Source organism: Solanum verrucosum, unplaced genomic scaffold, assembly GCF_900185275.1.
Source record: "Solanum verrucosum unplaced genomic scaffold, falcon-dt-bn FXZP01000285.1, whole genome shotgun sequence".
In the NCBI taxonomy this organism is placed as follows: Eukaryota; Viridiplantae; Streptophyta; class Magnoliopsida; order Solanales; family Solanaceae; genus Solanum; species Solanum verrucosum.
In genome coordinates, this window is record NW_026019934.1 from 1203794 (window position 1) to 1220891 (window position 17098).

General features: G+C 36.4%; 2 protein-coding genes across 3 annotated transcripts; one reads left to right on the plus strand and one right to left on the minus strand.

The window, feature by feature from the left end:
• Nucleotides 1-592: 592 nt before the first annotated feature.
• LOC125834900 (uncharacterized) lies at nucleotides 593-1154 on the minus strand. The gene is made up of 2 exons (XM_049514051.1): nucleotides 1052-1154; nucleotides 593-962 (listed from the first exon to the last, which is right to left on the minus strand). The coding sequence occupies exons 1-2, from the start codon at nucleotides 1152-1154 to the stop codon at nucleotides 619-621; spliced, it is 447 nt and encodes a 148-aa protein (XP_049370008.1). The 3' UTR covers nucleotides 593-618.
• Nucleotides 1155-1862: 708 nt separating this feature from the next.
• LOC125833701 (uncharacterized) lies at nucleotides 1863-11907 on the plus strand. 2 transcript variants are annotated; one of them, XM_049512875.1, is made up of 12 exons: nucleotides 1863-3906; nucleotides 4527-4616; nucleotides 4694-4930; nucleotides 5138-5359; nucleotides 5446-5557; nucleotides 7950-8108; nucleotides 9289-9347; nucleotides 9456-9535; nucleotides 9652-9731; nucleotides 9846-9886; nucleotides 10818-10866; nucleotides 11670-11907. In XM_049512875.1, the coding sequence occupies exons 1-12, from the start codon at nucleotides 1903-1905 to the stop codon at nucleotides 11672-11674; spliced, it is 3138 nt and encodes a 1045-aa protein (XP_049368832.1). In that variant the 5' UTR covers nucleotides 1863-1902; the 3' UTR covers nucleotides 11675-11907. The 2 variants fall into 2 exon arrangements, with proteins under 2 accessions (XP_049368832.1, XP_049368842.1); XM_049512885.1 differs by having other exon boundaries at nucleotides 9295-9347.
• The last annotated feature ends 5191 nt before the right edge of the window (nucleotides 11908-17098 follow it).

Genomic DNA, 17098 nt, shown 5'->3' on the forward strand with positions numbered 1-17098 from the left:
ACACAAAAATACATTGCAAGCAACTTGAATAGTTTAATTAACATGTATGACATCCATTTCTAATTAATTTTCTTTTAAGTCAATGTTTCAACGTGTTCTTTGACTTAGCTTGAACTAACATCTATGTCATCTAATTTTGATTGTGCATAAGTCGACACTTAAGCTTGTATAAAATTAAATAAATAGACACATTCATCCTATCGGCATCCTACATGATAATTTTGTATCCTAAGTGGCGTCCTATGTGTATTATATTGTGTCGTGTAGGACACATGTATCTATTTATTCAATTTTAAACAAGCTAAAGTGTCTACTTGTGCACATCCAAAATTGAAGGGCGTACAAGTCAAGTTATGTATTATGCGTAAATAAAATGATGTTTTACTCTTTGTAATTAATTATTTTTGAGTGTGTTTTTTTTTTCAAATGTTAAAATCTTTTAACAAATAAAGTTGTGTAATAAACAGAAAGCAACTCATTGGTATCAAAGAGAAATAGAGCAGGAATAGTAACAAGGATGGAAATATTGGAATATGTTATGGACCTCTTTATTTCCATTGTATCATGCATACTCTTAATTATAATAATGTTATATAAATAGAAGTAATTTTAATTATATTAGTCTTTAACAATTGTAGACCTATAAATGTAGTAAGCGAATCCGGAGAAAGCAGAAACTACAACCACGATAGCTGCAACACCCAAGGCCACCTTTTTGAATTTCTTGAATCTTGATTCATTTGATACTTCATTTAAGCTTTCATTAGTACTCTTCTTTGGCAGTGTAATTTTGAGAACACCCTTCTCAAATTTGGCCTTTATCGCATCTACGTTATGATCCTTTCGTAATTGAATCTCTTTGAGAAAATTTAATCTGGTTTGATTTGCTTGACCATCTCCTGAAATCTTTACAACTCCACAATTGCTAACTTGTACCTTCAATCCTTCTTTATCCTTGAATTCTTGAATGCAAAGAAAAATAAATAAATTGAGGGATATATATTGCAATAATATTTTCAAGAGTTCTAACTAATTGTACTGTATTATTTACCTGGGAGATGGACCAAGAGAAGATCAACTCCTTCTTGATGTTGCCACTCATAAGATGGCTCAAAATGACCTTCTACTGATCCATCTAATTTGTTTTCCATCATGTAAGTGTATTTCTTCTGAATTAGTATAGTAATTTATATCTTTATATGCTTCTAGTCAACCAATGTCATGGTTTTAAGTTGTGCTACTCTCAAATTCTCTTCTTATATATAGGGCAAACATGATTGTTCTTTATAAAAAAAAAACATGACAAGGGAATGATTCCTTTTTTGGTTTTGATGGTTTTCCATTTGAGTTTCTTTAATTTGTGGTTTTCCTAGATTCTTGTTTTGAGCACATGATGATTTCCTTTTTGCAAGGCAATGAAAAATTCCATAGTCACTTCTTTCGTCCTCTAAGAGGGATTTTATTGGCAATTTCCTATATTCAAAAATTTAAGAGAGATGATGAAATATGTGAATATGCTCGTATCAATCAAACTTTTAAGTGTCGTAAATTAACTTTAGGAGGTATATATTGAGTAGTATTATAGACAACTTTGCAAGTGAAGTGATAGATAATTATTTCAAATGTCTCACTCAATTTTTCGTAAAAAGTATAACCGATCAAATAAAAAATAATTTATCTTTGCATAGATAAAGATTAAGCTACTTCTTTGCAAATTGAAGGTATATGAGCTTTAATTTTGGGTGTTAATTTTTTTTAACAACTTTTTCTTTAATATAAACTTAATATTTTAATGAAAAAAACTCTCCAAAATCTTAGCAAGACACCAAAATAGAAAGGGTGTTTTGGTTAAATCCCGTCTGTACGGTAACAAGTGACTTCTCCCTTTCCCCTGTTTCTACAATGCCGCCGAAAGCTTCCTCCGCGCCGCGGTGGGGCCGCACTAGATCGACCGCCAGAAAATCTGCTCTCGAAGCAATCGAATCCACCGGCCCGAAATCTTTTCCGCCTCCATCCACTTCCACCGCCGTGATCGATTCCCCATCGCCTCAAAAAGATAATCAATCGTCTCCCTCGATGACCTACTCTACAATTTCTAAAATCAGTGAGCATCCGGAGCAATCCCTGAGCTCCCAAGTTCCAGAAATAAACACTGGGGAAACCGGAGTTGAGTTGAATGAAGCTGACCAAGTCACGCCGCCAAAAACAGTGGAAATTGAAGCTGTTGGGGAGCAGAAAGTAGGGCAGAGTGGTAAGAAAAAAGTGGTGAAAAAGACAGTAAAGATTGTCAAGAAGATTGTCAAGAGGAAAGTGCCCAAATCTGTTGCAAAGAACAGTGAAATGACAGACGAATCAGAAAAAGGCTACGCAGAAACTGTTTTGGATTCATTCGAGGTTGAAAAAACTAGCTCTCGAGGCACAATTGAACCAGAAACTGTATATTTAGAGTCTAGTAGTGCTGCTACAGTTGGTGAGGGTCGTAACTCGGAGAAGGGCAATTTTCAGCCAATAGAAGTTGAGGAAGGTATTATTGCTGTTGAGGTTATGTTAGGAAAGGATGGAATGAAGGACTGTGAGGTTACTGTAGCTAAAGGTAAGTTAGAGCTTCCAATTTTGGAATGTAATGATGCAAAGGACAATCTAGGTTCCCTTGAGACAGGAAATGTAGTTGTTGATTCAGAAAAAGGTAATCTCCGTTCAGTAAAGATTGTCAAGAAGATTGTAAAGAAGAAAGTGCCCAAATCCGTTGCAAAGAACAGTAGAAAGACTGAGGAATCAGAAAAAGGCAGAGAAAATGCTAACACAGAAACTGTTTTGGATTCATTAGATGTTGAAAAAGCTAACTCTCAAGGCACAATTGAACTAGAAACTGTATATTTAGAGCCTAGTAGTGCTGCTACAGTTGGTGAGGGTGGTGACTTTGAGAAGGGCACATTTCATCCAGTAGAAGTTGGGAAATGTACTATTGCTGCTGAGGGTATCTTAGGAAAGGATAGAATGAGGGACTCTGAGGTTAGTGTAAATGAAGGTAAATTAGAGCTTCCCATTTCAGAAAGTAAAGATGCCAAGGACAATATAGGTTCCCTTGAGACAGGAAACATAGTTCTTGATTCAGAAAAAAGTAATCTTCGTTCAGTAAAGATTGTCAAGAAGATAGTGAAGAAGAAAGTGCCCAAACTTGTTGCCAGGAAAAGTGGAAAAAAGGAAGAATTGGTGAAAGGTAGCAACAATGGGGACGCAGAAACTATTTTGGATTCAGCAGGTGTTGAAAAATCTAAACCTAGTCCTCCAGAAACTGAAAACCTAGAATCTTGTAAGGATGTCTCAGCTGAAAATGAGGAGTCAAAGAAATACAGTTTACATCCGATGGAAGTTGAGAAGGCTAAGAGTGTTAGTGAGTTTGGTGCAACTGAAAATACATTAGAGCCTTGCATGTTGGATTGCAAAGATAGTGTTGTTGAGAATGATAATATGGATTCTCTTGAAACACAAATTGTAGTTCTTGATTCAGAAAAAGGTAGTCTTAATGTTTCTAGTAGTGATAATGTGGATTCGAGTAAGGATCAAAATTTGGTTCAGTTGGGAGAGGAAGGGTATAGTCAAGGCAGAGAGGAAACAAAGGAAGCTGTGGATACTAGTCTGAGGTTGAATGAAGGAATTCTATTGAGTGGGGAAATGGAGGCATTAGAACGGAAAAAGAGGCGGAGGACAGAGATTTTCATTGGGGGATTAGACAAGGAGTCAAATGAGGAGGATATCAGAAGTATCTTTGGTGAGGTTGGTGAGGTCGTGGATGTAAGATTGTTGATAAATCGTGAAACAGGAAAGAAAAAGGGGTTTGCTTTCCTCCGGTATGCTTCTGCTGCTGATGCAAAGAAGGCTGTAGAAAGATATTCCAAAGTTGAGGTAATGTCATTTGGAATTGCTACCTGTAGTCTTCTAAGTAGAACAAACGTTTGTTTAAGTAGTGCAGTTAGTTGGTTGGCTGTTTGTCTACATGTACAGCTAATAAATCAAGTATGTGGCGAGATTCATATTGATTTTTCGACAGACTATCAATTTACTGGATCCTATAGAACATTTTAAGTTTTAATTGAACTTATCTGTGCTTATCAAAAAAATTTGCTGGAAGCTTATGTAACAAATTTGCATACTCTAATATAGGTTAGAAATAGGTCTATGATTTTGGAAAGTAGGTTGTTTGAACTCATTTTTGGATACCTAGCTTTAAATGGATATGGCTGCAAATACTCTCTTTTCTTCTTTGTCGATAAGAGGTATGGACATTTCTTACTATTTGCTTAATATAACCGTACAAGTAATAAACACTATGCTTTGAGGAATAATCATGCTGTTGGGGGTGTATTCTTCATTTAATTTTCATATTACACCCAAAATTTAAGACAGAGAGAATAATATATTTTAGCTAAGTTTACTGGTGAGTCCTGCTGGATAGATAATTGCAATTTCTGCACTAAGCTGTTGTATGCGATGGACTAATGCATTTATTTGATTTTGAAACCTAGATATCTGGGAAGCAATGTCGTGTATCCCTTGTTGAGGGTAATGACACAATATACCTGGGTAATATTGACAAGAAATGGAAGACTGAAGATGTAAGCTTTACTGTTTGCTGCTGATTATTGTAATTCCTCTGGGTTAAATGACTTCTGAAGAGTTTATTTCTGGACAGGTGATTGATCTACTGAAGAAGGCTGGAATTGAAAATATTGATAAGGTCACAGTTATGGCTAATCCTAACAACATCGAGCAGAATCGAGGGTTTGCATTTGTTGAACTTGAAACAAGTAAAGAAGCTCAGATTGCTTTCAGTAAACTCCAAAAGAAGGATGCTTTTGGGAAACACATGAAGGTAAAAGTTGCATGGGCACAGCCTTTAATTGAGCCAAATGAAGAAGAAATGCTAAAGGTCAGTTGTGATGAAAGGTTTTGGAATTAATATATTGATGCTTATTGAGTTGTTTACCTGAAGTAAATGCTAAGCGATGCATGAGAAAAGAAGCCTCAATACTCTATTTTGTTTCTTCTTCTTTCCCTAGTCTTTCTGACTAACAATCTTCATCTATAATACAACTTTTATTTGATTAAAATACTTAATTGCTTCACCTTTGTCAAGGTTAAATCAGTTTATGCTGAATATTTACCTTCCTCATGGATTGAAGAAAAAGTGCGAGACTACTTCGGCAAATTTGGTGAAATTGAGAGTGTTGTTCTTGCAAAAGATCTTCCTTCCTCAAGGAGAAAAGATTTTGCCTTCGTCAATTATGTAAGCCGTGAGTCTGCTCTTGCGTGCATTGAGGCATTCAGTCATGAACCAGCTAATGACAGTGGATCCAAGGTTTCACATTGTTTCTGTAATTTACCATTAAGTTATTGCAAAAATTGCTGTGCTTATGATTATCTTCAATGTTGATTATATTTTAGGTAAGCATTAAGGTATCTCTTGCTAAACCCATGCCGAAGAGTAAGCAAACTAAACGTGTAACCCTTCCTTCTAGAAGGGAACCTCGTGAGGAGAAGAAAATACGGGACCAGTGTGAGTTTTTTGAAACCTATATTTGTCAATTTGATGATACTTTGGTATAAAATTGTTTGCTTTGTGGCATAAAACCATGGATGATCCTTATTTTTTTTGTAAAGAAAAGAGAGGAGATTCTTGGGGAATGAATTGCTTGATTATTACTTTTTCTGATCAGGTAAACAATTTCATTTCATAAATGAAAGTCAAAATTGGTCATATACAAGAAGTATACCCAAACGTTTAAAGAACCTACAAAATGATATGGTTCTCAAAGAAAAATCCCCCAATCATCTATTCATCCCGGGACTACATTGGTGCACCAAAAATAAATAAGGAATCAGAGACTACTCCTCAACTGCTCAAAATTCATTTCTACCCTTTCTAAAGCCCTTCTATTTCTCTCTCTCCCAATGATCCTCTTCAGACCCAGATAACAACTTTTCATGGCGTGCTCTTTCTTGCTTGATTATTATGTCAAGTAGGGTATCAAACATGTTTACGAGTTACCAATTAAGTAAAATACATATTTTTCTACTTAGATAATTACTAGCATTCTAAATTGCTACCCTTTGACCTTTAAATTTTCAACCGGCAAAAGTGGATAAGACTCTGTTTGTTTATTAAGATTAAGACATTTGAATCTTCATAAAACATCTGAATATTATGATGTTGTATGAGGATACGAATAATAAATAATTAAGATCATTTATATTTTCAACATTTGAATGTTTGAATCTTATCTTTATTGAAAGGTCATGAATATAAAATTGAAAAGAAAGCACCAGTTCATCTAATACTATATCAACAAAATGTAAGAAAGATAAATTATTAGGGTGGCAGGTAGTAGTGATGGTTGATAGTGCTAAATGGCGGTGGGTTAGTTGGGTGATAGTGGTGGTTCTGGGTGGTAGGTAATGGTAATGATGGTTGATAATAGTGGTTAATGTTAGTGGTTGGTAGTGGCAGCCGATATAGTTGAGGATGATGTGGTAGTGATTGATAGCGGTGGTTGGCTATATATGCCAATGGCATGGTGGTGGTGGTTGTGCTGATGATAGTAAATGGTGGCTACTGACAGCGACGAGTGACTGTGGTGATTTGGGATAGTGATATTTGTGGTTGAGATGGTGGGGTTGTGCATGATGGATGGTGTGTTGATTGTAAATGGTAGCTAGTTGCGATGACGGCTGACTATGGTGATCGACAGTGATGGTGATTGTGGTTGAGATGGTAGTTGTGGGTGGTAGACTGGTACTTGATACTTGATAGTAGGGGGCAGCAGCAATAGTGGGTAGTGATAAAAGTGATGGAGTAGTGATGAAATACGTTCTTTGCATAAACCCTTGAATCACTAGCATCTTAATAATATCAAGATTTTTTTTGAAGTCTTAATCATTCAGATCTATTCTAAGTCATTAAATGGTTATAACGGAAAAAACACACTTAATGATTGAGTTTTGAATGATTAAGATTTAGACCTAAAAAATGAGGCCCAAGTAAATGAAACATAGTAATATTCTTTTTCCTCAATATAATCTTTTCTTTTCCTTATGAAAAATCCTTTAACTTGTTGTGTGTCCTTTTTTTTTTTTGATGACAAGGGAAACCTGCAGCTGCTACCCTTTGGGTGCGCACAGGGTAAAACCCCTGCTCCTATGCAATAGTTCGCAAACCACATAGGAGAGGTAGCCCGCACTAGGCAAGCCCGGTGCGACGAGCTCGACCCGGAAGGCAAACCCCTTGCTTTCGCTGGCAAGGGGTTTCGAACTTGAGACCTCCAACTTGGAAGTCCCAAGTCTAAACCACTGGGCCACCCCGAAGGGTCTTGTTGTGTGTCCTTTAACCAAATATTTTTACTAGAGTTGGGTATCTTGTTGCAGTAATTAAGCCCATTGAAACATTATTGCATTAAGCGAATATGTCAAATTGGTCTCCAGCAAATTAGTACCAGTTGAAAGAATTTGGTAGAAACTAACATAATAAACTGAATATAGTTAAATTCTAAGCTGCATAGCCATTTCCCTTATTGTTTATCTTTAGATGACTTTGAGGTTGTCATGTTATTGGAAGTTATTGACACTGTGACACTGTAATATTAGCAAATTTGGCTAGAAAGCTGGGATCTTCTGTCAAAATCTATGTTCAAAGGCTTTTTGAAGGTTTTTTTAGACATGGTAACAAAATGTATATAAATCATCAACACAAAGTGTTGGAAACCAAATGAAGTGTTTACGACAGTGGATTCAAATCATAAGTATAAATGAAGCCTTTTTGTTGCTTGTGTCAATTCTTTTACGGAAAGAGGTTTCTTCTAAGCAAACATGATACCTATGGAGTAAAACAATTGTGTCTTGATAGCAGTCGTGAGTCTCGTCTTTAATGAGTAATTCCTTTATCGTGGTTATAGCCATCTTGAAGAGGCATGAACCCAGCAAAAAGGTAAATTACATGAGAAGATATGATGAGGATCATAGAATTGATGGAAGATCTTCTACAACCAATGAACTTCTGCACCTCTTGAGACAACAAGGGCCAGTTCGTCAGCTCCATTCCGGTTTGAACATGGGTAATTTCATATATTTCACTTCTAAAATTTTCTCTTCCTTTGCCTCATGTCATTAGACATAATTTGTTGGCCTAGCTTTCCATTTAAATGTTCTGCTAGTTGTAACTTGCTTTATTTTTTTGATAAGCTAAAGGTTAGTGTAGTGTACTTGTTCATGTACTTTTGTATAATGACCTCCTAAAATCATTGTTGTTGAACATTAGGGGAATAGAAAGCTACTTAGAGTAGAATGGTGTGTTAGGGTAAAAGAAAAGGTCCGAAAAGCATGAAAATCTGCAATATGTCATCAGCAAGGGACCATGTTACAGCTAAGTGCCGAAACGATCTCATGAACAAGGAATTTTATTCCTAAGTAGAGCCCCCTAGGCTGGGAAGATGTGCCCATCCAATCTTATGTTGGACAGGAAGTTTATTATGCTTTTATACCCTTTCTTATTTATTCGTCTTAGAGATTGGTTTAGTGATGTCGGTTAATATGTCCTTCGGTAGTTAAAGGTATTTTGGTGAAGAGGGTCAACTGCTTCTTTAGTTACTCTAGCAGTGAGAAGCTATCAATTAAAGTGAATTTCCTTGGAGGAAATGAGGCCCTTTTTATTAAGGTGGTATTCGGGTCGGTTTGCATGTACCTACACTAGTATTCTATGATCTCCCATGGTTTTGCCTACTTCATTGGCCCATTGGGTTCTAAAAAATGGACTTTAGAACCTCAGCTTTCTTTTAAAACAAAAGAAAGAAAGCAGGAGCTTGAAAGTAACGTCTAGTGCCTAGCAGTGTTATCAAAAGCAAAAAGTGCAAAGAAGTTCTATGGTCTGTTGGGGTTGTGGGCTTTAGTGAAAAAAGGCGCAAAGGGAGAAAAAAATAAATATATATATATGTTTTGTTCAAGACTAATGATTACCCAGGTGGAGCTGGGAGTCACCAAGGGAACAAAATATGAAAGAACCATGGTGCAATCGTGGTATGGGAGTTTGGGGGTTCTGTAACCTTGTAAGGAAAAAGAGATAAGAGGATGTATTTACCTTTTTATAGTTCTTATGCTTTCTACTTTGTTGTATATGTTTTATGTTTTTAATGGTTATTCATTGCCAGACCTCTGCACTTTGGATCCACCCCACCCTTTTTTTCTTTCTTCCTGTTGTATATAATTGAAATCTGTTTTCTATTATTCTTGTCCGAGAAGGCTCAGGTATTAACCATCAGTACTCGTTATCTGGAAGCAAGCGACTGTTTTCAGCTGTAGTAAGTTGCGAATTTGGTTGCATTTATGCTGCTTGCATCTCCTTATGTCCCTTCCACTTCTTATGTAGACATACTTATCTCTGAGGTACCCTCCTTCTGCCTCTGCAGGTACATAATCCACATCGTATGGATTCCAGTGGAGTTTCTAGAGTGCAGTTAGGGAGCTCTTTCCTTACTGCAAACCGAAGGTTCATACTATTGTCTGTCGTTGCTAATGGACATCTTATGCAGTCGTATAAAGTAGAATAACTTCTTGCAGATACTTTACCTCATTAATATTGACTTTGTACTTTTTTTCATTTAGTATGTTGCCACGTAGTCGTGGACCTCTGGGTACACCATCTTTTGCCTATTATGGCCAGCTTGGCAGTGACCATTCACCAGGTGAGTTCATACTGCAACTAGATGGTTCTTGAGATCATTTTTGACTCACAATAGTTTATGCCTTATTGAGTATGTCTATTTTGGTTAAGTTGTCTTCTTTTTGGGTCTTATCAGGTTCAGTTTATGGGGTCGAAAGCTTTCCGAATTCTTTTCAGGTATAGAATATTGAATGATCTGTGGTCATTGTTACGGTTCACCATTTCTCATGGCAAACATTTTGTTGTTCATTGGAAACCCCAGTTATATTACGTCTGGCACTCTTGTCATGCTCTAATTTATGCTACTGTTGTATGTTCTGTGGTTTTGAATTTAATGGACTGAGAACTGGGCGTGTTTTCTTTAGATAATTCATTGCTTGATATTGCAAGTGGATAGTAGTGTACCTCCCTGTTCCTGAATCAGACATTCTGTAGAATACATTTGCAATTGTGGACCAGATGCATCTTCTTTAGATGAAAGTACGAACTGTGGGCCATATCCAAGTCCTCCGGAAAATAAATAAGAGGGGAAAAAAGGTTTCCAGTGTGGCATGCAGTAGCTTTCCTTGGGAAAGATGGCATGTAAACAGACTAACAGAAAGATAATCTTTTAACTTCATTCAAATGTAACCAATTCTGAAAAAAAGAAAAATTCATTCTGCTCAATGACCTAGGATTTTTATAATGCTATCCGGTTAAGAAATGGGAAGCTTGTTCCTAAATAGCATTATGTTTTTAAATATTTTCTCATATTCTTGATTAGCATGTTTACTTTTGCATAGTTGCTTCAAGTGGTTTATACGACCCGATTATTCACCTGCAAAAAGTTCTTAAGCTCAGGAAACTAACTCATCAGGGAAGTACATCTCGATGATACCTATTTGACACAATTTCTTAAATGTATTTGATAAAGTACCATATATACATTATTATTAATTTATTTTAATCAGATCCTCCAGCCTAATTTTTTCTCCTTTCTGAGTAGTATTTATGGACAATTCTTTTTTTTTTTTTGAACATTAAATGAAAATTGAGATGCTAGAGACTGACGTTTCTGAGTTTTAGATCGGCACACAGTTTCTGATCATTGTTTTTGTTTGTCTTGCAGTCTCATGACCGCGACCCTTATGGTGGAAATCGTAGCATATATCGTAGATGTGAGTAAACTTCTTTTAGTAGCTTATTTGGCTTTTGAAATGTTTCTTTGAGCGGTCTCAGCCGATTCATTAATCAGTATATTATGTTTGCTTCATTCTTTGAAACCAGTCCCACCTGTCCTTGCTATAAAGTTAGCAGATGAGGTGTTCCTACTGCCCAGATATGTATATGAACCCTGACTAATGCAATCATAAGTTAAGGGTCGTCTTAAATGTTGGTTTCTTTTCCTGCATGTGTTCCTTCATTTACTTTTTCTGTTAGTTTGGGTGGGTAGGTGGGTGGTCACAAGAGAGTCCCAATGAACTCTTTCCTTCCATCTAATCCATTAGTCAATATTCTTGTCGTAGTGTTTTTCTTTAAAGTTGGGAGAGCACCATTCAAATGTGGTGCTTCAACAGTTTATTGTAGATGAAGACTCAAATTTCCATGGTGATCTTGGGTTTGCGTGAACTTTCTATTAAGTTCACATTATCATACCGTCTTTTGGATCTTGTAGAAATTAGATTCATGTTTGTCATGCATCTTGTCATTTTTGGTTGAGTTTCTTGTTAGTATGGTAGTTCTATCTTAAACACATGGTCTCCAATGTCTTGGAATTCCTCTTAAGGTTTATTTTACGTCTAAGCGCTGTTTCAACTTTAAATTTCTGCTGAATGTTATATGTAGTTGGTTGGCAGAAGAAATGAAATATAGTCAAAAGCTGCCACAAGTATCTGCTAAATGATGTGCTGATCTAATCCACTGTTGATCTTAGTTTTCATTCGACGTGATCTTTATCGTCATTCTTCATTGGTTTCTACAGATTGAAGGAGTGATCTGGGAATGCCACTGAACTGATGTTCTAGCAAGGATTGTCATACTGACCTGTTATTTGATTCTGTCAAGTTATTTGCAAAGTTCATAGGAATGTTGAGTTGAGTTGACTCATGCTAAGGGGTTTTGTAACTTCATCCTTACATATTTGGGTGACCACCCCAGGATCCAGGTCCTTCCTGTATACCCTGCAAATTTTGGCGATTTGCCTCCTGTTAAATATAATCTATTGTCATGAATTTTCAAATAGTATTTTTATCTTGGCAAACGTTTTAATTCTTTCTTTTTGACAAGTTCAGAAATAGTCGAGAGCATCAACTCAACTAGTGAACAGAATCTTGCTGGTCTGGTATTTCTTTGAGTAGATTCAACCATTAAAATGAGGAATAATCTTTACAATGAAAAAAATAAGAAAAAATTGGTGAGAATTGTTCAAACAGACAACTTTGACCAACTTGGTATTACGGTGTATTCGATTAAGTGTAACACCCTTAAATATTCTTTCATTGAAAAATATGATGTATGATATATCCAGTCTGGAAACAGTATTTGAAGGTGTTGTTTGGTTGAGCAATTCGCTACAAATAGGCTTGATCTGCTTTTAAACTTTAAACTGTTAAAAGTACGAAGTGCCAATGCGAAATGTTGGTTTATTTTTCTAATATTTAGTATTTTAAAATTAATAAAAAGTTTAGGTACTTTTTTTTTGTTTGAAGTATTTAGGGCAAACCAATCGGTGGCCACCTAAAGTTGGCACTAATTTTCACTTAGATACCTTAACTAAGCTTGGTTCATTTTAGACACCTCATGTCATGTCTTGCTGTGTCAATTTGTCACTTTCTGCTGAGATGGCATAGCAAGTGTGCTACACTCACTGGACGCGCGTGAGAGCCTCATTTTACCAAATTTTAATTTTTTTTTTCTTCTTCTTCCCCATTTTTTGGCTACCATTTTCCAAGCTTAAACTCTTGCCATGGTGAAATAAATTTGACAATGCCACAAACAAAAAGTGAATTCTAGCGCCCATAAATTTTAAGCTTAAGTACTTTCACTTATTTTGTTGTCCTTCCTCCTCAAAATAATTTGAGAAAATCAACATAAATTTCAAGAAGAAAAAAACACACTCAAAAATGGCAAGAAATCATATTTTCAATTATCAAATCCTACATTCACAACTAACAATTTAGCGTTCCAATCCATTTGTATGCCATCTCACATCATAATTACAGAAAAAGTCCAAATCAAATAGATAAGCTATATAATTTTTAGTAGAAAGTTTGTGACTCCATAGTTATGTACCAAAGAACCAATTTTTGACTTGCATTGATCCAGAAATCCAAAAAAAAAGGAAGAAAAAAAAAAACCCCAAAAAGGTCAAGCAAATGCATTACCACATTCACCAAATCAAGCATTCAAACATCATTCTATTAGAAAAAAGACGTTCTTATCTCACAACATTCACAAAGTGATAAAAACAAACAAAAAACAGCTTCTTCTTTTGACACATTTGGGTGAGGGAGGGTCGGGGGTGGAGAAGAAAATCTGGGTGAGAGAGAGGGGTTGGGGTTTGAGGTGGGCGTGGGTTGTAGAGAAGACAATTTGGGGTGGTGTGCATATGATTTTCTTTTTATTCAAAGTGTTTTTTTTAAAATTATTTAGTTAAAGAAATGTCACATGTCAATGAGTCATTGGTAGTTTTTTTCCTACTCAAGATTCATCATTTAATAATTATTTTTTCTATATATGCCATGTGTCTTTATTTAATTCGTCACTTTGACACGTCATCAGCAAGTGTGTTACACACATCTTACAAATTTGGCAGATTGTCGAAAAAGTGTCAAATGACACAATTGGGGATGACATGAGGTGTCTAAAATGAACAAAGCCTAGTTAAGGTGTCTAAATGAAAATTGATGCCAACTTTAGGTGGCCACTGATGGGTTAGCCCAAGTATTTATGAAGTCTAAATGTTTAGATTTACAAAACTAGAACTAGGACAACGTTTGAGGTAAAAATTATTGTCTGTCTTCTCACTTTGTTCTCCAACAGACACTTGTAATGGAGTAGGTTTTTCTTAAGTTTGAATGCTTTAGTTGTTTTTGTTCCCCCTCAAATATCATTGTAACAATTAATAATTCAAGCTACTGCTCATGCTGGAAACCCAGCTAGTTCTCCTGTCAATTGTTGCTTGAATCATCTTTAACCAGATTGCAATCATTTCATCGATTTTATAAAGCACAACTTATGAATTGTTATTCATGAAGGATAACAATCATTCATGAATACTTCTAAAAGGAAAATGCTTCAAAAGCAAGAAACAGATAAAATGTGTGATCGAGGAGAGTTTATGAATTCTAATTGTCGTGATTTGTTTGCATTGCATGAGATCATCCACCAAAGATCTTATCCACATACTCCACAACAAAATGGAGTTGTAGAAAGGAAGCATAGGCACCTCTTAGAGACAACAAGATCTATCAAATTTCAAGGGCAGTTACCAAATAGATTTTGGGGTGAATGCATAGAAGCTGCAACATATATCATAAATAGAGTATCTCTCACAGTCTTGGGAAACATGTCACCATATGAACTGATGTATGGCAAACAATCTTCTTTAACTCACCTAAGAGTGATAGGGTGTTTGGCATTTGCTACTAGTTTGAGGAATGATGATAAGTTTGCACCAAAGGCCAGAAAGGCTGTGCTACTTGGGTATGCTGTCAATCTTAAGGGATATAAACTGCTGTACATTGAGTCAAGGGTTATGTTTGTTAGCAGAGATGTTATTTTTTATGAAAAGGAATTTCCATTTCAAACATCAGGTTCAGGTGATACCACTGATCAAATATTTTCTATACTTCATTCACATGTAGAAGATTGTAAGCTCACACCATGTGTTGTAAGCAGAAATGATACTACTCATTCTAGTAGTGAAGGACATCCCAGTGGCAGTCAAGACTTTCAGCCTCATAACACAAATGTTTCCTCTGATGTTGCACCTCCTCAGGATGATCAGGCCTCTATGCCTGATGTTTTGTCTCAGAATCAGACCCCACCATTAGTCTTACATGATGCTGTTGAACCTGTTATTGTTAGAAGATCCAATAGACCTGCTAAGCCCCCTTTGTGGCACACATACTATGTTTTGCCTAAGAAGCTAGCTAGCAATTGCTTGTATCCCATTGGAGATATAGTTGATTATGAGAGCATCACACCAGCCTATAGAAGCTTTGTTACTAAGTTATCTCAGGAAAAGGAACCTGCTTCTTATCAGGAAGCCATACAGAACCTAGATTGATTGAAGCTATGCAAAATGAGATCCATGCTTTGGAAGAAAATCACACATGGAAGCTTACACAATTGCCTGAGGAAAAAAAGGTCAGAGGGTGTAAATGGGTGTACAAGGTGAAGTATAAGGCTAATGGAGGGGTTGATAGATTCAAAGCTAGGTTGATAGCCAAGGGTTACAACCAAAAGGAAGGTTTGAACTATCAGGAAACATTCTATCCTGTTGTGAAGATGTGGACTGTTAAAGTTGTCATAAGCTTGGCTACTACACATCACTGGCAAATACACCAAATAAATGTTTTTAATGTTTTTCTTCAAGGTGATTTGAATGAAAAAGTATACATGGAGTTACCTTTGGGTTTTAGGCATCACAGTGAGAGACGGATAGTGTGTAAACTCACCAAGTCACTGTATGGACTCAAACAGGCAAGTATGCAATGGAACATCAAGTTAACCAGATCCTTAGCTAATTCTGGTTTCCAGCAGAGCCATTATGATTACTCTTTATTCACAAAGCATCAAGGTGAAAGTTTGGTATTGGTATTGGTATTGGTGTATGTTGATGATTTGTTTATCACAGGGAATGATCACAAACTGATCCTTGAAACAAAGAAGGCTCTCAAAGACAGTTTTAAAATCAAGGATTTAGGGGAGCTGAGATATTTTTTAGGAATTGAGTTTGCTAGAAATGCAACAGGGCTTCTTATGCACCAAATAAAGTACTGACTTGAACTAATCTCAAACATGGGGTTGTCCATTTCTAAGCCTATCAGAGCACCTATTGAACTATTGAACTGAATCAGAAACTTACAACTACAGAATTTGATCTGCACTTTCCTCTACTGTGTACCAGAAGTTGGTGGGAAGGTTGCTTTATTTGACGATCACAAGGCCAGATATAGCATTTGCAATACAACTCCTAAGTCAGTTCATGCACAATCCCAAGACATCTCACATGGATGCAACAATGAGGGTGGTCAAGTATGTTAAACAATCAACTGGGTTGGGAATTTTTATGAGTGCCAATGCTGATAATCAACAAACTGCATATTGTGATGCAGAGTGGGCAACATGTCAAAATAACAGGAAATCCATTACTGTCTACGTGGTCACATATGGAAATTCTTTGATATCATGGAAGTCCAAGAAGCAAAACACTATCTCAAGGAGCTTAGAGGCTGAATACAGGAGCTTGGCATCAATAGTTACAGAAGTTGTGTGGTTAGTTGGACTCTTCAAAGAACTAGGAGTGCAGGTGAAGATGCCTGTGCCTACTTACAGTGACAACAAATTAGCAATACAGATTGCTGCCAACCCAGTCTTCCATGAACGTACAAAACACATAGACATCGATTGCCATTTCATCAGAGAGAAGGTTCAACTAGGATTAGTTCAACCTATGTACTTGGAAACAACAGAGCAACCTGCAGACTTACTCACCAAAGGATTAACTTGTGTTCAACATGCGTATCGGCTTGCCAAGCTAGGAATGAAGAATGTTTTTCATACACCTAGCTCGAGGGAGGATGTTGAGCAGCTAGTAAAATGCACAGCTATCAGTTAGCTCTGACAAGTTCGTTAAATTAACAAATTTAGTTAGTTAGAATTTGTTAGCCTGTTAGCTTGATGAACTGATTGTATATATAAATGGTATAGTCATAGAATGAAGAGAGTTGTAAAAAGAGTTCCCTTGTAAAGGCTTTCAATGTTCAATGAAGAAGAGAGTTTCTCTCCATTGTTAAGCAAGCTGTACTTCTACTCATTACTGCAGTAACTCGGTTCTATGATCTTAACAAATTATACTCCAATTTGATCTATCTTATTTCTCTATCAGAAGGATTTTCTACTGCTAGTATCTTTGCAATTGCCAAGTGTAACTGGAAAAAAAAGGCCACCATGTCGCAGTGGGTACAAGGTAATGGTACATCTTGCAGTTACTTTTGTTTCCCTATCTCCCTAGCCCCTTTCATGAGGTCCCTTATGAGGAAAGTGAATTAACCTGATGAACTCAAAGGAGTAGGTGTATGAAATTGTGATACCAGTAAGGTATGTGTTTTGGTGGTAAACAATTCAATTTGCAGCTTATTGCTGTTTCCTCGACTGCTAGACCTAAAGGAAAAAACCAGCAAT